Below are 18,056 nucleotides of genomic sequence, written 5' to 3' on the forward strand. Positions count from 1 at the left end.
GATATTATCATAATGCAAACTTCTAAATAAATTAAAAAGAAACCACCAATCTACACAGTATTGTCTCTCAGTCCAGAGCACAAACACACTGGGATGATTAGAAATTGTATAAAGAAGATCATACCAAAAAAGCAGCTAGACTTCTTGGAGGAGAATCCCAGTCAAAACAACTGCTAATATAGCAGACAGCAGTAACGAGCGCCATGATACAATGCTTCATCCGGATGAAGTTCCTTAACAGTAGCTGTTAAAAAGATGAAAGATTGAAAATATTTCAAAACACCAAAAAGATTCAGGAGAGGCTCACACTAACAATACTGTCATTCTTAATTTGGGTGAAAGGCTGAGAAAATACTAAGCTCTGTATCTCATAAATTGAGCAAGTTAATTTAAAATCTGAGACTTGGAAGAGAGAGAATTTGATAATTTTATCAATCGGTATTTATTGAATTTAATTCTAGATGGTACAAAAATTGTTCAGCATTCAAACACCACTTGCAAAATTTCACATATTATTTTATTAATTAGATTTCATTTTCATTAAGCCTTTAACAAATGCTGGCCATTTTTAATAAAAAGATGCTGCAGGACACTAACCTGAAACCATGCAACACCACTGCTCTAATGTAATTAAGATATCTGCACCATTTAACATTTTTAACAAATTTGTCTCTCTGATTTATTTTGAAAGCATTGTTTAAAGTATTTACCAAAGTAATCTACATACTTTCAAATTACATATATGTAAGACATAATAATTCTAGGTTTTGATTCAGGAAAATGTACTTATATCCTCTAAAATGGCAACACACCTCACCACAAAAAGTGGACAAACCAGTGAATGATGTGTGTACTGAGACACATAGAAAATGGTCACTCCTGCCATCTGCAAAAGTCACAATGCCATTTTCATTTATGAAAAGAAAAAGAAGAATGAATCTTGAGTAAAAGGTTTTGTTGCTTCTTTGATGGAATAGTAGTGCAAAATTCAGCTTTAGTAACTGCATTACTCAAAATTGCAACTAAAGAAATATTTTGCCGCTTGAAATGTTTTGTTTTATGAACTACATCATAAACTGATATAAAATTCATCCAGCAGATAATCTAAACCATGCTTAAGAGTGCAGGCTTTCAGAAACAAAGAAAGCAGTTCTGAGACCTTTGACTTTTCACTGAAAACAACAAAAATCTTGTTCCCATAGTCGAACAAATTCTCTCAATTTAAGATACAACATTTGTGGAACAAGAAAAAATGAGGCCAAAGTAGTTTGAGTGCAGAAGAATATGTGTGTTTAAATAATTTTTTACCAAAGCATTAAAACTGTATGTAGCAAAAATATTCAGAGGAAAAAGGAGTCAAGACATTTCCTGTTCCTGGGATTCCAAAGAGTTTCAGTCTGCTATCAGCTTTGATTCAAACCTTAGTCAAGTAACTTCCTTGAAATTTGGCTAAAAGAATAATGACTCTTTACCTTGCAACAAATGGAGAACTTTTGGGTCGAAGTTAACAGCAAAAATTAATGCAAGACTTATTTTACATGCACCTGTGCAATAATCTGATATGTGTGAAACCTGATGGTTTCAACTGTGTTCTTATTCATGTATTTCATGGAAATTAGGCAGCAATTTATAGAGGAGACACATTAAACCTGTGTATTCCATTTCTGACTTCTCAACCTATCATATTCTTTTGTAAACAGGTAATGAAAATGTTATTCTTTACTCTCAGCAGTAGGATACCAGATATTTGAATGCGCACACTTGATATTAAGGATTTTAGAAGGGATTAGTGTTTCCTTACTCTTTACCTGTTTAGACAGTCTGTCTTCCTCTTCAATGTACTTCTGTTCTTTGGGCATTAAGGTTCGTATGCTGGCTTTCACCTATGCATTAAAATGCATGTCAGTATTTCAAGTTTACTTGCTCCTCACTAGTTACACAAGCTTCAATTCACAAAATTTACCAAGTTTCAAAGTCATGGCTGCCAAGCTTGGGACACATAAGCATACACAGAGACAAGAGTTGCTGTTCTGTACATTAGCAGCAATACCAGCAGCAGCAGCAACAAAAAGAGTGGGTGTTCCAAGCAGTGGCAGAAGAGTATTCTGTAGTATACATCAAGGCTTAGAGAAAATGAGGAATGACAGAAATTCTCTACAAATCAGGAACAAAAGCTTTCATGAAACTGAACTCTTTAGCAGTACAAAAAAACCCAAAGTTAAGACTTACAGCATTAAAAATCACATCTATTTCAAGATAGATGACCCCCTTTGTTGGCCCTGTCAGCTGCTTGTTTTTCAAGACGTAGGCTTTCTGTTCACCATTTTGAATCTGCAGGAAAAGGACATGACAGCCGTCTGTCTTGCGGTCTCCGCTGAATACACCCCCCCGGTGACCCCTGACCCCCAGCTGCTGAAACTGACAGAGAACCCAAAACAACTGTGGCAAGTCTGACAAGTACCTGTTCATTACCAGGACCGAGTCTGTCAGGAAAAATTAACTATCATGGGATTCAACATGGCCGTGAATAGAGTATGTTAAAATTTTAGTGTTCTTATTACAGACCTTGGTTTAGAAATGACAGACTCAGAGCTGCAAATTTTATTTTTTTTTCTCTTTCCCTCCTTCAGCAGGAAAAATTCAGAGCAGTATGTCAGGTGAATGAAGCTTACAGACAGCAATGGTATAGCAACTTTGCCTAGAAAGTCAGCACTTCGATCGCGGTCTTCATCGTAAACTGTCACTTCAAGCACTGAGTGGATGTCCTTTATATTGCTACAAAGAGAGAAGTACACACAGAAGAAAGAAGTCACTTACACCAGTGAGTACCAAGGACAAAACTGTAAAAGGTTAACACAGATATCCATCTATTTTTCCAAGCCATGGAGGAGAAGTGAGATTAAGTGAATGAGACATCTCTGCATGTAACCAAAATGCTTTCTAAGGGCTGCAATGATTACTCTCTCTCTCTCTCTGCAAGGCTTTTTATGACCAAAATGCTTTCTAGGGACCAAAATGCTTTCTAATCACTCTTTCTCTCTGAAAGGCTTTTCCAGCACAAGTTTTCTGAAGGATATTGCTTTAAATCTCCTGCCTGGGTTTGCACTGCATGATCTGCAAGGAGCAGCACTGGGGGATTTACAGCCACCAGCAGAAGGACAGAGAGCTTTTAAAAGCTACTCTAAAACACCGCTAGCCTTGTGGCAGTTCTTACTGCCAAATACAGTGAAACCTGTAGGTTTGTAAATGGAAATAATTACAACCTACAAGAGCTTATCCTTGCACTAAGAACAGGTTCTTTGTTTCTGAAATTCTCATTTAATTACAAATACACAACAAATTACAGCAAATAAAGAACAAATAATATGGAACAATGCATCTCTCAGGTACAACTGAGGAAAAAAAGACTGCAAGCTATTAAACACTCCATTGCCATGCACAGGATATGTCACTCTAAATGTAAACTTTTGGGTGAAAAATTCATATTCCTTATTTGAATAAAAAAATTACTTGAGAGAACTAATATTTGATTGAATGGCTGATCCAGGAAATACAAATTCAAGCAAAACAGTTCAACTTCAGTAAAATATACTCCTCCAGATGAGGGATTGCTAGCCCAAAAATTAATTAAGAAATCTGAATATAAATGCAAATGTACGTAGAAGAAAGGCACTGAAAGCCTTTAGAGGTTTTCTATTCGATTTCTGATTAGTCTTTTGTCCTCTACAAATCTAGGTAATTCCTTGTGCACAGAACATTGTCAAGAAGTAGACGATGATTAGTTATTGGCTCTATCGGTAAATAATTAGAAATATATTAATGAACAATTTAGCATGGTTTTGCAGATACAGAAATGAGAACTACTATAATAAGCTGTTGAAAAGTACAGCTACTGTGAGATTTGTTTCTTTTGCTCTGAGTTAATTTCTGAGAGCTCACTGCAGGTCACAAAACCGATACTAAATATACAAATGATAAATCTAGAGGGGAAAACAAAAATTAAAATCCAACTGAGTTTTGACATTAAGGGCAAAATATAGCATTTTAATGTAAAATAAAGTGAAGCAAGTGTACATAAAACTAAATCTTCTACTGCTTTTGCAGAGGATTGTTACTGATTTCAGCAGCAGTGATCAGTTTTCTCTACTCATTGGTGTCACATTACAGTCAGATAGAGAGAAGGGAGAAAAAAAAGGCAATTGAGCAAAGCAAACAACACGGATTTTGTCTGTGGAAGACCTTTTTTCTACTTTGTCAAAGCCTTTAACTGTCTTCAAAATAACAAAAGGATAGAAGAACCAATCACATCATTTCTCAATCAATCGTTTTAGACTGCATTTTTCGCAACAGCTGGCTTGTACTAGTATGATACTAGAAGGTATTGTGAGAAGGGCAGTTAGTAAATGGAGACAAGAAGAAAGTATTTAATCATAATTCAGAGAAATATAAATGCATGTGGAACTTCTAACTTTATGTACCTATCTAATGTTTTTTACAGTTAACAACGATATTTTAATAAAGGTCATATTCACAGTATCTTTTTTTGCCCCACTCAAAACTTCAGGGGCAAATCCATCACACTGGATTTGACCCTTGAAACTCTTGCTGAACCTAACAGGAGTCTGGTGTGCATACCATTACTCATACATGCCTTCCAAGAAACAGATCTGGCATTTTTATGTTTAAAATTATACCACTTCTGTATTTGTTTTCATGTTCTTAATCCTCAAAACATATTTGAATGTTTAGTTAAGAAATATCAGTATGTCATCACTATTCTCCTTTAGAACTACCAGTAAGTATTTTTGTTCCTTCCGTCTCCAACACCCTCACCCCAAAAAACTACCCACTGTCCATCCATTCCCCCCACCTAAATCCAAACACCTACAATGTGAAGATTTTGTTCCATTCTGGATTGAGGTTCCTGTAGACAGTATGTGTCAGCAGTCTGTCATTGTTCAATTCAACTACACAAAATGGGTCACTTTTACCTGTAAGAGAAAATTTAGAACTAATTTTATGAACTAAGAAAACACATGATGAGCAAGCTTAAAATAAAACAAGTTTAGCGGGTTGTTTCTTATTTTCTGAACTTCACTCTAATGGTCTGCACTATATTCAGGATATTCATAACACACTACTCATCTCCATAATCTATTAACATTCTTTGCTAAAAGAGCAATTCTTTTGCTTTAAAAAAAGAGGGGAGGGGGAGTAGACAACGAAATCACCATACAGACTCTTCTGATGAAACACAGCATGTTCCTAGAAGTTGCCAAGCACCCTTGTGAGTCAGCTAAGAGAACTTTACTTCAATGGTACCAATGACCCATTCACTTTAAAGATAACATAATGAAAGTATTTTGATATGAAGGAAATGTGTTACTCTGTATTATTTGTAACAACACAGCACCTATGAAAATTATCCAAAGACTATTATGCTGTATTATGTTTCATACTGTACAAATCCTCTCCCCAAAATCCAACAATCTTGATGACAGCCTCATATAAAAGCCTAACACAAGACAAAGTGGGCAAGTACAATTAAAGAATGAGATGGTATGGGCTGGAATGATGAGCTGTAGTCTCAGCAGAAATGCAAACATGGTTGATATTATACATTAAAGCACAAAAAAATAGTTTTGGATATACTTACAAAGAGGTCTCTCAGCATGAAAGCCACCAGAAGAGAAGGTATGAAGTTGCTGCTTTGAAAATGCATTATGTTGATAATTAAAGCATGATAATGGAAATGGATATGAAGGTATATTTTTTTTTCCTTTAAAGAAAAGCAATGGGCAAAGCAAGTGTGTGCATATATATGTGTGTGTGTCTGTGTGTCTGTGTGTGTGTGTGTGTGTCCTTAAATATTAAACAGGCAGCTTACAGGAAAAGACTGCAGGGAAGCAGTGCTTAGATACTAAGGAAAGCGCAAGAAAAATGATCAGAAATGTAAGTTTAGGGGTAGAACATGAAACTGACACTAAATTAAGGTTTTATTTTGAAAAAACGTTGTGGTTTATTTTAAGCTCACCAGGAAGTTAAGCTGCTCCCCTTTTCCCCGGCCCCTCTTTCATGTGAGAGAAACTAAAGGCAGAAATCATGGGTTGAGGTAACAACTTACTGGAAACGGCAATGAGATAAGAAAGCAAACAGTAACAGTGTATAAGAGAGGGTGATTACATGCAAAATGCTCCTGGAGTCTGACACACCGCCTCCACACAGGGTGTGCCACCCCACCATTCCCTACACCATGTTTTTTCCCACAAGCCTAAGACAATGAAAGATAATGGCACTCAAACTTTCCACACCTGCACTTTTTGTCCTCAAGACCAAGACAACAAAAAACCCCACAATGTTAGACAAATCCTCCAGCTGGGATCAGCACCAACCCACCACTCCATTCACTGCACACTCTCCCAGAAAGGGAGAAAATGGCTGCTGAACCTCTGCACTGCCCATTTTCCTCCACCAGAAGCCATGACCTCTTCATCTTGGAAGAGAGACTCCCTGACTCCTACATACCAGCAATGATTTGAGTCTATAGAGTAACAGCCTAGACAAGCCCACATGACTCCAGGCTCTACCCTCACACATCCTTGGCCCAAACTAGGACAAAAGGACAAGAAGAAAAGTAGACACCTGAATCTGATAGTTAAGAACAGCTTGGCTGTCTAAAAAAGGAGTGGTCCAAAGTGGGATGGGAGAAAGCAAAAGGTAGGATTGGTATCTTCAGCATTTCAGGGCAATCCTGAAATTACCTAGAAGGTTAAGGAGGTGGGGAGAGGTAGACCTAAGGAACAGCTATGATGGGAAGAACACTAATGAAAACATGAGGGGCATGGTGGGAAGACCTCTTTCAATAAAGAGGCAATAAAGGGAAGAAATCACATTTTGGGCTAAATTATTTAACTCATATTTCAAATTATGTCAGTGATGATAAGTGCTATAAATCTGTTGAAAAAGAGACATGCTATCCTGCTTTTATATTTTTATTTTCTCTAATAACTGGAAGGAGTGATCTTTGCCTTTGGCACAGTACAAGAGTACACATTATTTTCATATAAATAGAAAGCTGAACAACAAATTGCTTCTTCCTGGACCCAGGGGAACTTTGTCTAATGTAAAGGAACACTTGAGTTGCATAGTACCGCATGACTTGCTCTTCTCTTCAGACTTTCTTTGGGCAGTAAACTGTTCAAAATATATTGAATGTTGGCATTGGCCCTCCATAATTAAATCTAGCATACTAGGCAATTGTGTTTCTCAATGACTTCATTAATTCTGTATTATTTTTTCATGCATTATTAGAAACCATAAACTGAGAAGCTGCAGTAGCTATATTAGTGAGGCTACATTAATGATATTAGGGAAAGCACATAATTTGTTTCATAACTTATACAAATGACAATGAAATCAACACTTAGACAAAGCTGTCCAGGGACCACAACTCCCAAACTGCAGTATTGATTTTGACTACACCAAGGGCTGATATGCATATTATGTGCATATTATTAACATTAATGATTAAGAATAATTGTTTTAAACACATTGTGAATTATGGTTAATTGATGTTTACCTCCTCTAGAAAATCATATAGTGCTGAATATTTCCCATTATCTTGAAAAATGATATAATCCATTAGTCAGCAGAAATGGATGTACCACACATCTCAAGGTTCTTCTATTTCACAAGTCTAGAAGGTGATAGGAAATCTAAACAATTTATATTATTTGTGTTCTTTAGATTTCAGTATTTGAAAAAGAAACACACAGAAGACAGTTAAAATAAGAAGGCAGCACTGGCACAGCAGGTGGACTACTAGATCTCATTTTTTAAGGCATTATCAATCATATTTGGATATGGTGGTACAATGTGAGTTGAACTTTTTAAACATATACAGACAGTAAATTACATTGCAGCATATACATGCCATTTTCTATTAACAAAGAGAGGGTGTTTACTACATTTATTTCTCTTCTGTGCCTCTTGGCATGCACTTTTTCAATGACTCTTCTTACAGATTTACATGAATGTCAATCAAAAATATGTAGCATTAATTGTAGAGCTCCTCAGTCAAAGCAAAACCAACCGGTTTTCAGAAATGAAAAAAACCCTCGCTTAAAGTCAACATTTCACACCTTTCTCCTATAATTTGAAAATGCTACAAGAACAAATTTGAATAGAGGCAATATCATGACATGGTTCAAGGGTAGGTTCAAATACCATGATTGACAAAGAGAAGTTTCCCAGCTTTGAACATCTTTGCTAAAGAATGTTGGTTTTATCATATTTACTTGGTTACAAAGTTCCCCCATGCACCTTCACCATTGCCTATTTCTTACATATGCTGAAACACTCATAACCAAGCTGGGCCTCTGAAAGGCAACACTCATTGTTACCATGCTCAACATAAGGTATGTGCAAACATTGTTAAGATACTAACCCAAATTAGTGAATGTGATCCAGAAAGACATAAAGAACAATGCATGAAGACTTGGTGAAACTCGTATCTATCTGTCATCTTTTAAGTTTTCATTATTAGAAAGAGTAACTGCAATCTTAATTCTCACTGACAACCTTGGCAACCTGCTGCATTTCAAGAGTGTTCAAAATAATGGGATCATTCCCAATGAAAGTCTTAAGAGAGCACTAAAATAGTAAAAAATGTACTTAGGTCTCTAGGAGGACCTAAGACCTCCTTGGTCTCTAGGAGGACCCAGAAGATTCAACAACATTATTTCAAAGCCAGTACCTTGAGCACAACACACTCGAACAAAGGCAGCCTCAGATAATTTCTGTCAGCTAACGTGATTAGCTATTTCAAATATGAGATACAGAAATGGTTTTCCTTATTTTTTAGAAAAGAGCCACACATATTTAGAAGAGTGTCTGAAGAGTGTGCTCTCCCTCTAGCCCTTCTAAAAGTACACATAAAAAACTCTGATAAGTCTTGTGCTGCCTATGCTCAGTTGTATCATTTCATATTACGTTATCATGAACATAACTCCTCTCACTATAAACTAAACCACAACTGTTGTATACAACTGTATATAACCTGTCATGCATCAACCTTCTGTATCTACTGAGGATCTTCCAACTAGCAATCCCTGCTCTGTGCTCTTTATAGGCCTCCAGCTCCTAGTCCAGTGATTTTAGAGACATTTAGCTATTGATCAGGCAGACATCCCCAGCAAACTTCTCAATGCAATCCTAAGCATGTGGTCAGCGCTGTACAAGAATAAAATGGCCACCACATGCCTAAGGCACACATTTAAAGCATGCTCCTAGCAGCACCAACACCAACACTGAAAATCTTGAGTATCCCATGACCACAGTGGGGCTAACTGTTATCATACCTCACCACTGACTGCAGGAATTCATAGTAGAAGTAGGCAGTGAAAAAACAAAGTACACCTTCCAACTTGCTGAAATCAAACCTGCAGAAAACCTCCATACAAAGTTAAACAAATATCATTTATCCATTTTTTTGCTGTAACGGCTCATGCTCTTTCGTCTCTACTTGTACAGTCTGAAGGGCTCCTCAAATTTTAGAAATAAACTGCTAATTTACATAATATTCAGAATTGGAAGGAAAAGCAACTTCTCTTTTGAAAGATCTCCCTCACCTGTTTTCTTCCTTTACCCAGTACAGAAGTTGGCTATCTGAGAATGAACTCTAGGAGTTCTATTTCATAATGTATGCCACCAGTGAAAAAAATCCTGAAGAGCTACCTATCTTTTGAAGCTTTGAATTCTATCTTTATTTTTATCTTTGACACTTTTGAATTTTAGGACACATGTTGCATCTAGTTCAGCAGATATCCTTGCTTGTTGTATGCTATGTCTTTAGACAGTGCAAGACCAGAGCACAAACTCAGATTACCTTACTTAGAGCTAAGAGGATTTTACTTCAGTTAGCACTCTGTGCCCCACATTGCACATCATGCACACATTAATTTAAATTAGTCTTTTGCTTGTCGCCTTATTTCTCAGAACTTCTGTATGTCCCCGGATGAATTGTACACCATAACCTGAAATCAACTCTCCAAAAGGGGCAGCAATGAGGAACTAGAGATGTGTTGTTTGCTGTTTTTGTCAAAACTCGAAGTCCCCCAATGCCCAGGAAGTCTTTCACAAACAAAGTCAGTTGGCAGCTCATATTCATTATCTGTTTTGGCTGGTCACCTAGACATTTTTCTCCAACAAGAAAATATAAAATGCACTTTTTCATTATGGAAAAGAGACCAAAATAGTGATTGATAGAAGCAATCTTAAAATATTTCAAAATTATGCTTCTCAAAATATTTAGAAAATCAAAACAACAAAGCCTCAATCTCCACACAATTTCAGCTTCCTGGATTTTCTTCTCAAGTAGCCATAGCACCACACAGCCTGTGTTTTTTCTAGTGGAAAAGTTTGAGAAAGGCCCTTTCCATCAGTTCAAACACCACAGGACTATCATCTGGCTCTTTGTTTGGGTACTCACAAGCAAGCACCAAACATATTAGGTGACTTGTGAACCCTTGTATCCTGAGGGTCCCACACACAGCACTGCAGCCCATCTTCCAGGCTGGAGGCCAGCTGGACTGTCCAATCTAGAGGGCAGTTAGAACAACAAACGATTGGGTGTCATCTCAAATTCACAAGAGATGGCAAAGACATGTGACCAATTCAGATGCAAGGATCTTTTATTTGTCTAGTTATGAACTTTACCTGAGTGTTAAAACTGTCAAACTGCAATATGATATAACTTATATTTCTGGGCAGTTTATATAGGCCTTCCTTCAACAGTCTCCAAGGTGAAAATGATCCAACATAAATTTTTGATTCTCAGCAAACTGTTTTCGAGCAAAAATTAATTTTGGAACATAGCAGTTCTTTCAAACAGAGACTTCATTTGAATATAACTGCACTTTCACACTCACTTCCTAGCTCCACTTGTATACAAAGCTGACTTTGATAAAAAGCTGTCAAATCTTAAATTTGAACAACTTGCTTGCCATATTTTGTACAAGAGTGACTTTTTTTATTTTAAAACTCTATTAAATACATGCATTTGTCTCCAGAAAATTGCATCTCATTTGCTCATTATCCACTTAATATTGTAAAATAGGAGACTTCAGTAAAGACAAATATGGAAACATCTATATTTTATACAGTAGGATAATCCTCTGGTTTAGAAAGGAAGAAAACACTTTGTACAGCAATAAACATGCTTCTCTGTCATCAAACACTGAAATTCCAGCCTGTAGGAATGAAAATGAAAAATCATAAACATCATCAGTCACTATAGAAAGGTTCTTACTCTCTTAATTAAGGCTGCCATGGGCCTTTCTTAGGAATCACCATTGTTATAACTGCTCTTCAGAGTATATGCCAGCAAGAGAGCACATGGCAGATCTACCTGTCCTCCGAAAAACTTATTGCATTTCGGAAATATTAACTCACAAGGGCCAGCAGATAGCATTGGGTTAGATACGCATTAGACCTTCAGAGATACTCCTACCATTGCTATGGAAAATATACCTTGCCTCAGTATAACTCCAGGGAAACAAATCATTTCATAATTTTGCCATTTCACAGTCCATAAAGTTACAAAAACTGATAAAAAGTCTATTTCAGCATTACCTAGTACATGAACCCGTTTTCATCAAATCACTAGTCTTATTCTAAACTAAATATTATATTGACATTACATTATCAAACTGAACTAAAAATGCTTTGGACAGTTTAAAAACATAATAAGGAATCTTAATTGCATTTCTACATTCAAAAGTAAAGTTCTCAAAACATAACTTCATGAAGTTCAACCAACTTTAACACGGCTATAAAAGCCAAAATATTGTTTAAATATTTCATAGGCTATTATGATTCTCTCCTACCTCTGGCCATGCCTATCCATTACGGATCTGAGTCCCCACAGCAAAAAAGGCCTTTATTTTTTCAGAAGACAAGACAGCCAGTTCATGACTCTGGGGGGCAGTGCCACTCATGCAGACACTAATGTCACTAATGTTGTTCCAAGCTCCCTGCCAGCCAGCTGCTTGCAGCAGAACAGTCAGTCTGACCTTTGGCCAGGAGGAGGAATGGCTCAATAGCATGAGAAGCTGCCTTATCTAATGGATTAAGTACAGAACCCAAGTGAAATGCCACCTTTGACAAGGACTTGCTCTGTTGACCTTAGCTGAGTCAGTTAACCTTTCTTAGTTTTCCATCTTTAAAACGGGAATTATAATTCTACTCTATCAGTGATGATGCAAATATGTTGCAACACATTGATACCATGAATGCTTGAGGTATCTTACAAGGTAAGTCAGTGTAATGACATAATCAAGTTAAACTCATCTCTACAGACTACTTTAGAAAAAAAAAAATCACAAGTCATCCTTTCATTGTATGTATAATTATAAATGTTATGGTTAACAAAAAATTATTTTTTAAAATAATTTTTTAATTAAAATTATATTTTAATAAAATATCTTTCAAAATTAGCTTTTTAAATCCAATTTTTTCTATTACTAGCTAGAATTGGTACTTAAAACCCAGTACCTTTCCTGTACATGATATTGGACCAAAGTCTTCAGGTGACCTATATGACAGGATCTGATGAAATGTTTTATCTACCATAGAATTCTGCCCACCTACTAGATTTTTGTACTTTGTGGAGATAGCTCAAGTGTATATTGAAATCTGTTTGCACTAATTGACAGAGCAAATTACTTTTGGAACCGTATTTCCAAAGGGCCTCTGAATTTATTCCTTCAATTTTACACGCATGGGCTTCCATACCTTTGTGAATTTAATGTTTGTGTTCATCACTCTGACATTTCCTAGCATTTGAAGAACCATTTCAAAGACCATTTTTGCACAGGTGATGTTAGAACAGTTTAGCAGGACAGATTTTAGAAAAGACATGTACATTTAGCAAAATTTTAACATGGACTTTTCTTAGAAGAGAGGCTGAATCCAGACATAAAAATGAAAAAAAAAGAAAGAAAACAAAAATCTGACTCATTTTCTATGCTTAGTTTCTCTTCTTTAGAGGAGGAAAAGCCTGAAAAACTTTTGAAAACAAACCTAAATAACACTGAGCTCTTTAGTAAAATCTCCCAGACATATAAGGTTCTGAAATCACAGTACTTGGAAAAAACACAATTGATTGATAATGAGGACAGAAATACAAATAAATTTACTTCTAATGAAGACTGAAGACACAGTAATCAAAGTGTTAAAAATTCATTTCATGCACATTTCATTTGCCTCTCAGCTGATATTTATCACGTAATTCTGTGAGAAAGTGGAGGCCTAAGATGCTCCAGATAAATGTCTCAATTAATTGTACAGAGGTAGCCCTCTTTGAGCTGAACCAGAGCTGTGAGCTCTTTATTAAAAGCACTATTCTGTAGCCTGTAACCTTGTTCCTTGACTCCTCTCTAGTTTCCAATTTAAACAAGTCCCCATGCGGCCCGCTCTAAAGGGCTTTGTCTCCCTGTCATTGTTATGAGAGCCAAGGCATCCTGGAAGTGTGAAATCAGACCTCATGAGCTGAACGGTTCCCCAGGGAACACAAGACCTCGCAGAAGGTCAAAGTCATGGGATGGACCATCTGAAAGCGTCTGATCGCTGGTCTGTGACATAGCAAGAAGGGTGGGGGCAGGGGGAGAAAGAGCCAGGGGGCTAGAATTGAACACATCTTAATTAAAGCCCAAAGTCTACAAAACAAGCTATTTTCTAGTCAGGCCATCTTATGGAGCTTGAATTTTGCTCTTGCTAATGAATCTGAGTTCCTAAATATTATTCCTTAAAAGCACAGCACGTTTGCTGAAATCGATCAAATCTGTGGCACACCTTTTCCACTCTGCTTACTTTTCATGAATGATGAGGCAGAGATTTTGAATTTTATTTCATGACACAAGGAGCAATGTACATGCCCCAGTAAAAGAGATGCAGACACTGCCTTGCTAAGCCAGCAGCCTCCCACAACCACCCACCACCTATACCTGACTACGCTGCAGAAGGATTAGATATATCTGACTATTGCCTAAACATAAACAATGTCACAGTGAAGGGTTTTTTGCTTTACTCCCTGTAATTTACATTGGTTAGGTGAAACCCATGTGTATAATGTCAGAAGCCAACTGTCATGATGAGTCCATTATACTTTAGGTTTTACTGAACCATCAGAAAATCTCTTCATATCAAAGGATGTCACTGTAGGCACAGCACCTATCCTGCCAGGGCTCTACAAGCAGCCAAATCCTTGAGAAAGTCTGCCAGAGATATCATGAGCAAGCAAAGACTTAGGGAAACAGGAATATAATTCTTTCTAACTCAGGATTTAGGGAGAAAAAAAGCCATGCACTGGATAGCTAAAACACAATGGAAGACTCAATTGGAAGGTTCTTCTCAGACAGAGAAGGTAAAATTAAACTTCATTCTCTGTATCTTCCCATTCATTAGATTACACTTTCAAGGAATTTATACTAAATAATACATAATTTCCAGAAAGGTGTATTTGCTGTGACCACAATTTCCAATAGAATATAATTTTGCATTGGTGGAATCCCTAGAACTGTGTATTTATCATGGAACTACACTGTTTTTCTGGGGGAAACAGCCTCAGAGACCAAATAATTTTCCCAAAGGCCCTGGTCCTGAAAGATACCCAGTTTTTCAGCTCTTGCAAAAACCAAGTTAAGCTTTCAAGCACCAATGGGGAGTCTCTCAACCCCTCGGTGGTTCTTCCTCTCATAGATCTCCTGGCAAGTGGGTTGAGTGAGAACTCTGACTGTACTTTTCTGGGGTATTTTTAATATCCACTTATGGCATGTTCCAGCAGCACAGCATTTCAAAACTGGTAAGGTCTACTTGCTCCCCTGCCTACAACATAATTGAAATTTCAGCTCATCCTGGCACATTATTCACTGCATGTACATGTGAGTGGGGCTGTAAGCTGAGAACTGAACATCACCCTTAGTCACTCTCTATTTTTAAAAAAAATCTTTACTAACCTTAAGGATTTGAAGTGCACTGTCCAACATTAAGCTATTGAAAGTGGAGGAAAAAAACTGCCCTTGGCTATCAACAGTTTATTAAGGGCTTAGCTAAAGTGACCTACTAGCATTCCACTGAGGGAGGCTATGAGCTTTCTGAGGAAAGGAGTAAAATTGGGGGTTTCATTAAAAAGTAATTTGTGCTTTTTACTCCTTCATTCAACATGAGTCTCAACTGCTCTTTATTCACACAGTTACTACAGTATTACAATGCTGCTCAATGCATGGGACAAAGGAAAAATTTCACATTTTGAAAGGGGAAAAAAAATCCTTGCAATCGTAGCAGGATTGATGGTTACTTAAAAGATTACAGAAATCTTTTTCCCTCTGTGCTTATGTTTCAGAATGGAATATTAAGGATTTAAAAAATCTACTCAGCTCAAATTAATAAATTTTGATTTACTACTTCACATTAAAAGATTCCTGGAAGTGAAAATGGGATATGTTTAGCAGGCAGGAAACAGAGAAAAAACACGCAGATACTATACAGCTGTTCCAGCTGCTTTTCAGACTCAGGGGCAAAAGATTAACTCTGAAAACTCATTGCAGTAAGATGTGCAAACTAGTCCTTAGCTTTTACTCATAAAAGCAATCCTTAGTAGTGTAAGTAACACCACCGATGACAGCACACTAATTACTTAGTTGAATAAAGGTGGGTCAAGTTTTTACACAATTTTTGCAAACATGATTTATTGACAATCACCAAACACCTACTTTATTTCTCACTATTACTATTCAAAGTTTAATTTTAAATGAATGACCTGTACATAACTACAAGTTACTAAAAATAGCAATAAACTACATTAGTAGATAATAAGACCACTTCATCTTCTTTTCAAAATTCCCAGAGTACTTTTGTCCAGAATATACAAGATTTCTGTCACATCTGGAATGTGCAGCCATCTTACAAAACACATCTGGTGTATCAACGCTTTTTCTTACTAACCAGGGAAGATAGTGAGTGTCCTTCCCCATCTTCTTGTCTGTCATCCTAAATACAGTGTCTGAAAATTTTTGGTAGCTCTATACATCTTTAATTGAATCAAATATATTTCCAAAAATTATGTTCAACCAGCACAAATGACATGTTGATTTGGAAAAGCTGAAGACTGAATCAGGTCAGGGACTAAATTATACCATTTGCCACAAGTAACTTAATCTCTCTCTCTGTTCAGAAAACATTGGATTATAAGGTCAAACCAGACTTTAGAAGCATTTCTACAACCTCACCAAAAATAGAATCTGTTATTTTGTGTGTCATAAACTGAATGATCAAATGTTTGCACTGATAAAATGTTTGCACTAATACCTTGTCTGAAATACTGCTAGTCATGTTAATTATCACAAAACTACTAAAAATTGAGTAGGTTGCTCTATATCTGCTCTTTTAACAGAACATTTATTCTAGTTTCCTTTTACTTTCTTCCCAATTTTTAAAATTTTCATTATTATTTTAAATCAGAGATGGCTATTTTCTGACACAGATGCAGCTCATTTTGCTCCATTCAACTCATGCAGTAGGGAAGGTAATTACCTAGAGGAGATGGACATTGCTGAAGAAATATGGTCAGTATGGCTGAAATACTTTTTCTTTATTTTGCAAAGCAACATGTCAAATTAATTATTCAACTTATAACATAAAATAGAAAAATTGGGAAAAAAACCCTTATTTCCTTATCTTATAAAGATAAGCAGCAGCTACAGCAAATTGCATTCAGTTGAAAAGTCTGAAACCGACAGCAGCCTTGCAAAGTATCTGACAGATATCAAGTGGTTCTTTTGGCAACAATTTTAAAGTAGTATCTAAGTCTGGAACTTTTTATTTGCCTTGTATCTTGGAATTTAATGTTGATAATTTTGTATGGTGTCATCTACTAAAATAAAAGATGTTTCTTCTATGCAATATTTATAGGATGTCTGATGGAGAAAAATTTATATTTCACCTTTATCAGAAATAATCTACTTAGGGCTCTGCTAGCATTAGAATGACTTGCTGCCTTACTTACAAAACTTTTGTGTTTAGATTTTTTCGTTAATGAGCAGAAGGTGGAAGTGCACAAACAGAACATAACCTGTAGAAGAACTTTTGTTTTTAGCATTTTTTGTCCCAGTTCTAAAATCACCAAATATTACTACAGTATTCAGTGTCACAGAAATAAAATGAATCCTTGCCTGTGACATCAGCTGCCATCAATGCTTCTGCCCTGATGACCTTCACCTGAAGAAATCCCACATCGCTGATGTTATGGAACATCATCATTGGACTCTAAAAAATAATAAAAAGAAAAATAATTCTGTATTGCGAAAGTGACAAACCAAAAGCAGTATTAATACTCTCCTCCCTCGCCCAGATGTAAGTTACTGTAATTCTGCCTACATACTCAGACTTTTAACTATTATTTGCTGAAGGATGTGCAGTTGTTTGCATTTCTTTCTATATTTTGCAACTTTAACATATCAATGAAAATTACAAAGGAAGAGTTAGAATATGATTGATTAAATGTAATACAAATTCTAGTGAATTAATCTCCAAATACTATGGAAATAACTGTACTTCAAAATTTGAAATTATAGCAGTATATTAAGAAATTAAAACAAAAAAAGAAACAACGCCTCTCCCTGAATTATTTTGCAAGAACTATGTTAACATTTTCCCTCTGATGGCTCCAATATTATCTTGAGCAGTGACCTAGGGATGATATAGATTTTTGTAGTTGACTATTACATGCAAGCTTGCATATACGTACATATAAGCTTGCATATACACCTATAATAAGCTTGTGAATAGCATCAGCAAAAGCAATCAAAAGAGAATAACAACTACTTAATAACTGTCATAATAATCACATGCAGAAAGGGTAAAAAAATAATTAAAATATGTTTCGATTCCATGGCAGAAAGCTCTTAACACAAGTCATTATATTTTCTAGCATAAATTTCTTCAAAATCTACATGTATTAAGAGGAAGAAAAAAGAGTTCACTACACTAACAGTTGCATT

At 36.2% G+C, this 18,056-nt stretch overlaps 1 protein-coding gene across 8 annotated transcripts in view; it reads right to left on the minus strand.

Moving 5' to 3' along the window:
• Positions 1 to 18,056, minus strand: part of MCTP1 (multiple C2 and transmembrane domain containing 1) — a 211,994-nt gene that overhangs the window by 97,505 nt on the left and 96,433 nt on the right. For all 8 annotated transcript variants that reach the window (XR_013180129.1, XM_077171985.1, XM_054651867.2 and 5 more), the window contains 6 exons: positions 17,229 to 17,322; positions 4,889 to 4,991; positions 2,673 to 2,775; positions 2,230 to 2,331; positions 1,809 to 1,883; positions 125 to 244 (listed from right to left, as the gene is read on the minus strand). Coding sequence is in view for 7 of the 8 variants with exons in the window: in XM_077171985.1 (XP_077028100.1) it covers positions 125 to 244; positions 1,809 to 1,883; positions 2,230 to 2,331; positions 2,673 to 2,775; positions 4,889 to 4,991; positions 17,229 to 17,322 (597 nt within the window). In the remaining variant the exon portion in view is untranslated. The remainder of the gene's footprint in view (positions 1 to 124; positions 245 to 1,808; positions 1,884 to 2,229; positions 2,332 to 2,672; positions 2,776 to 4,888; positions 4,992 to 17,228; positions 17,323 to 18,056) is intronic.

The sequence above is a fragment of the Agelaius phoeniceus genome, chromosome Z (assembly GCF_051311805.1).
Source record: "Agelaius phoeniceus isolate bAgePho1 chromosome Z, bAgePho1.hap1, whole genome shotgun sequence".
In the NCBI taxonomy this organism is placed as follows: Eukaryota; Metazoa; Chordata; class Aves; order Passeriformes; family Icteridae; genus Agelaius; species Agelaius phoeniceus.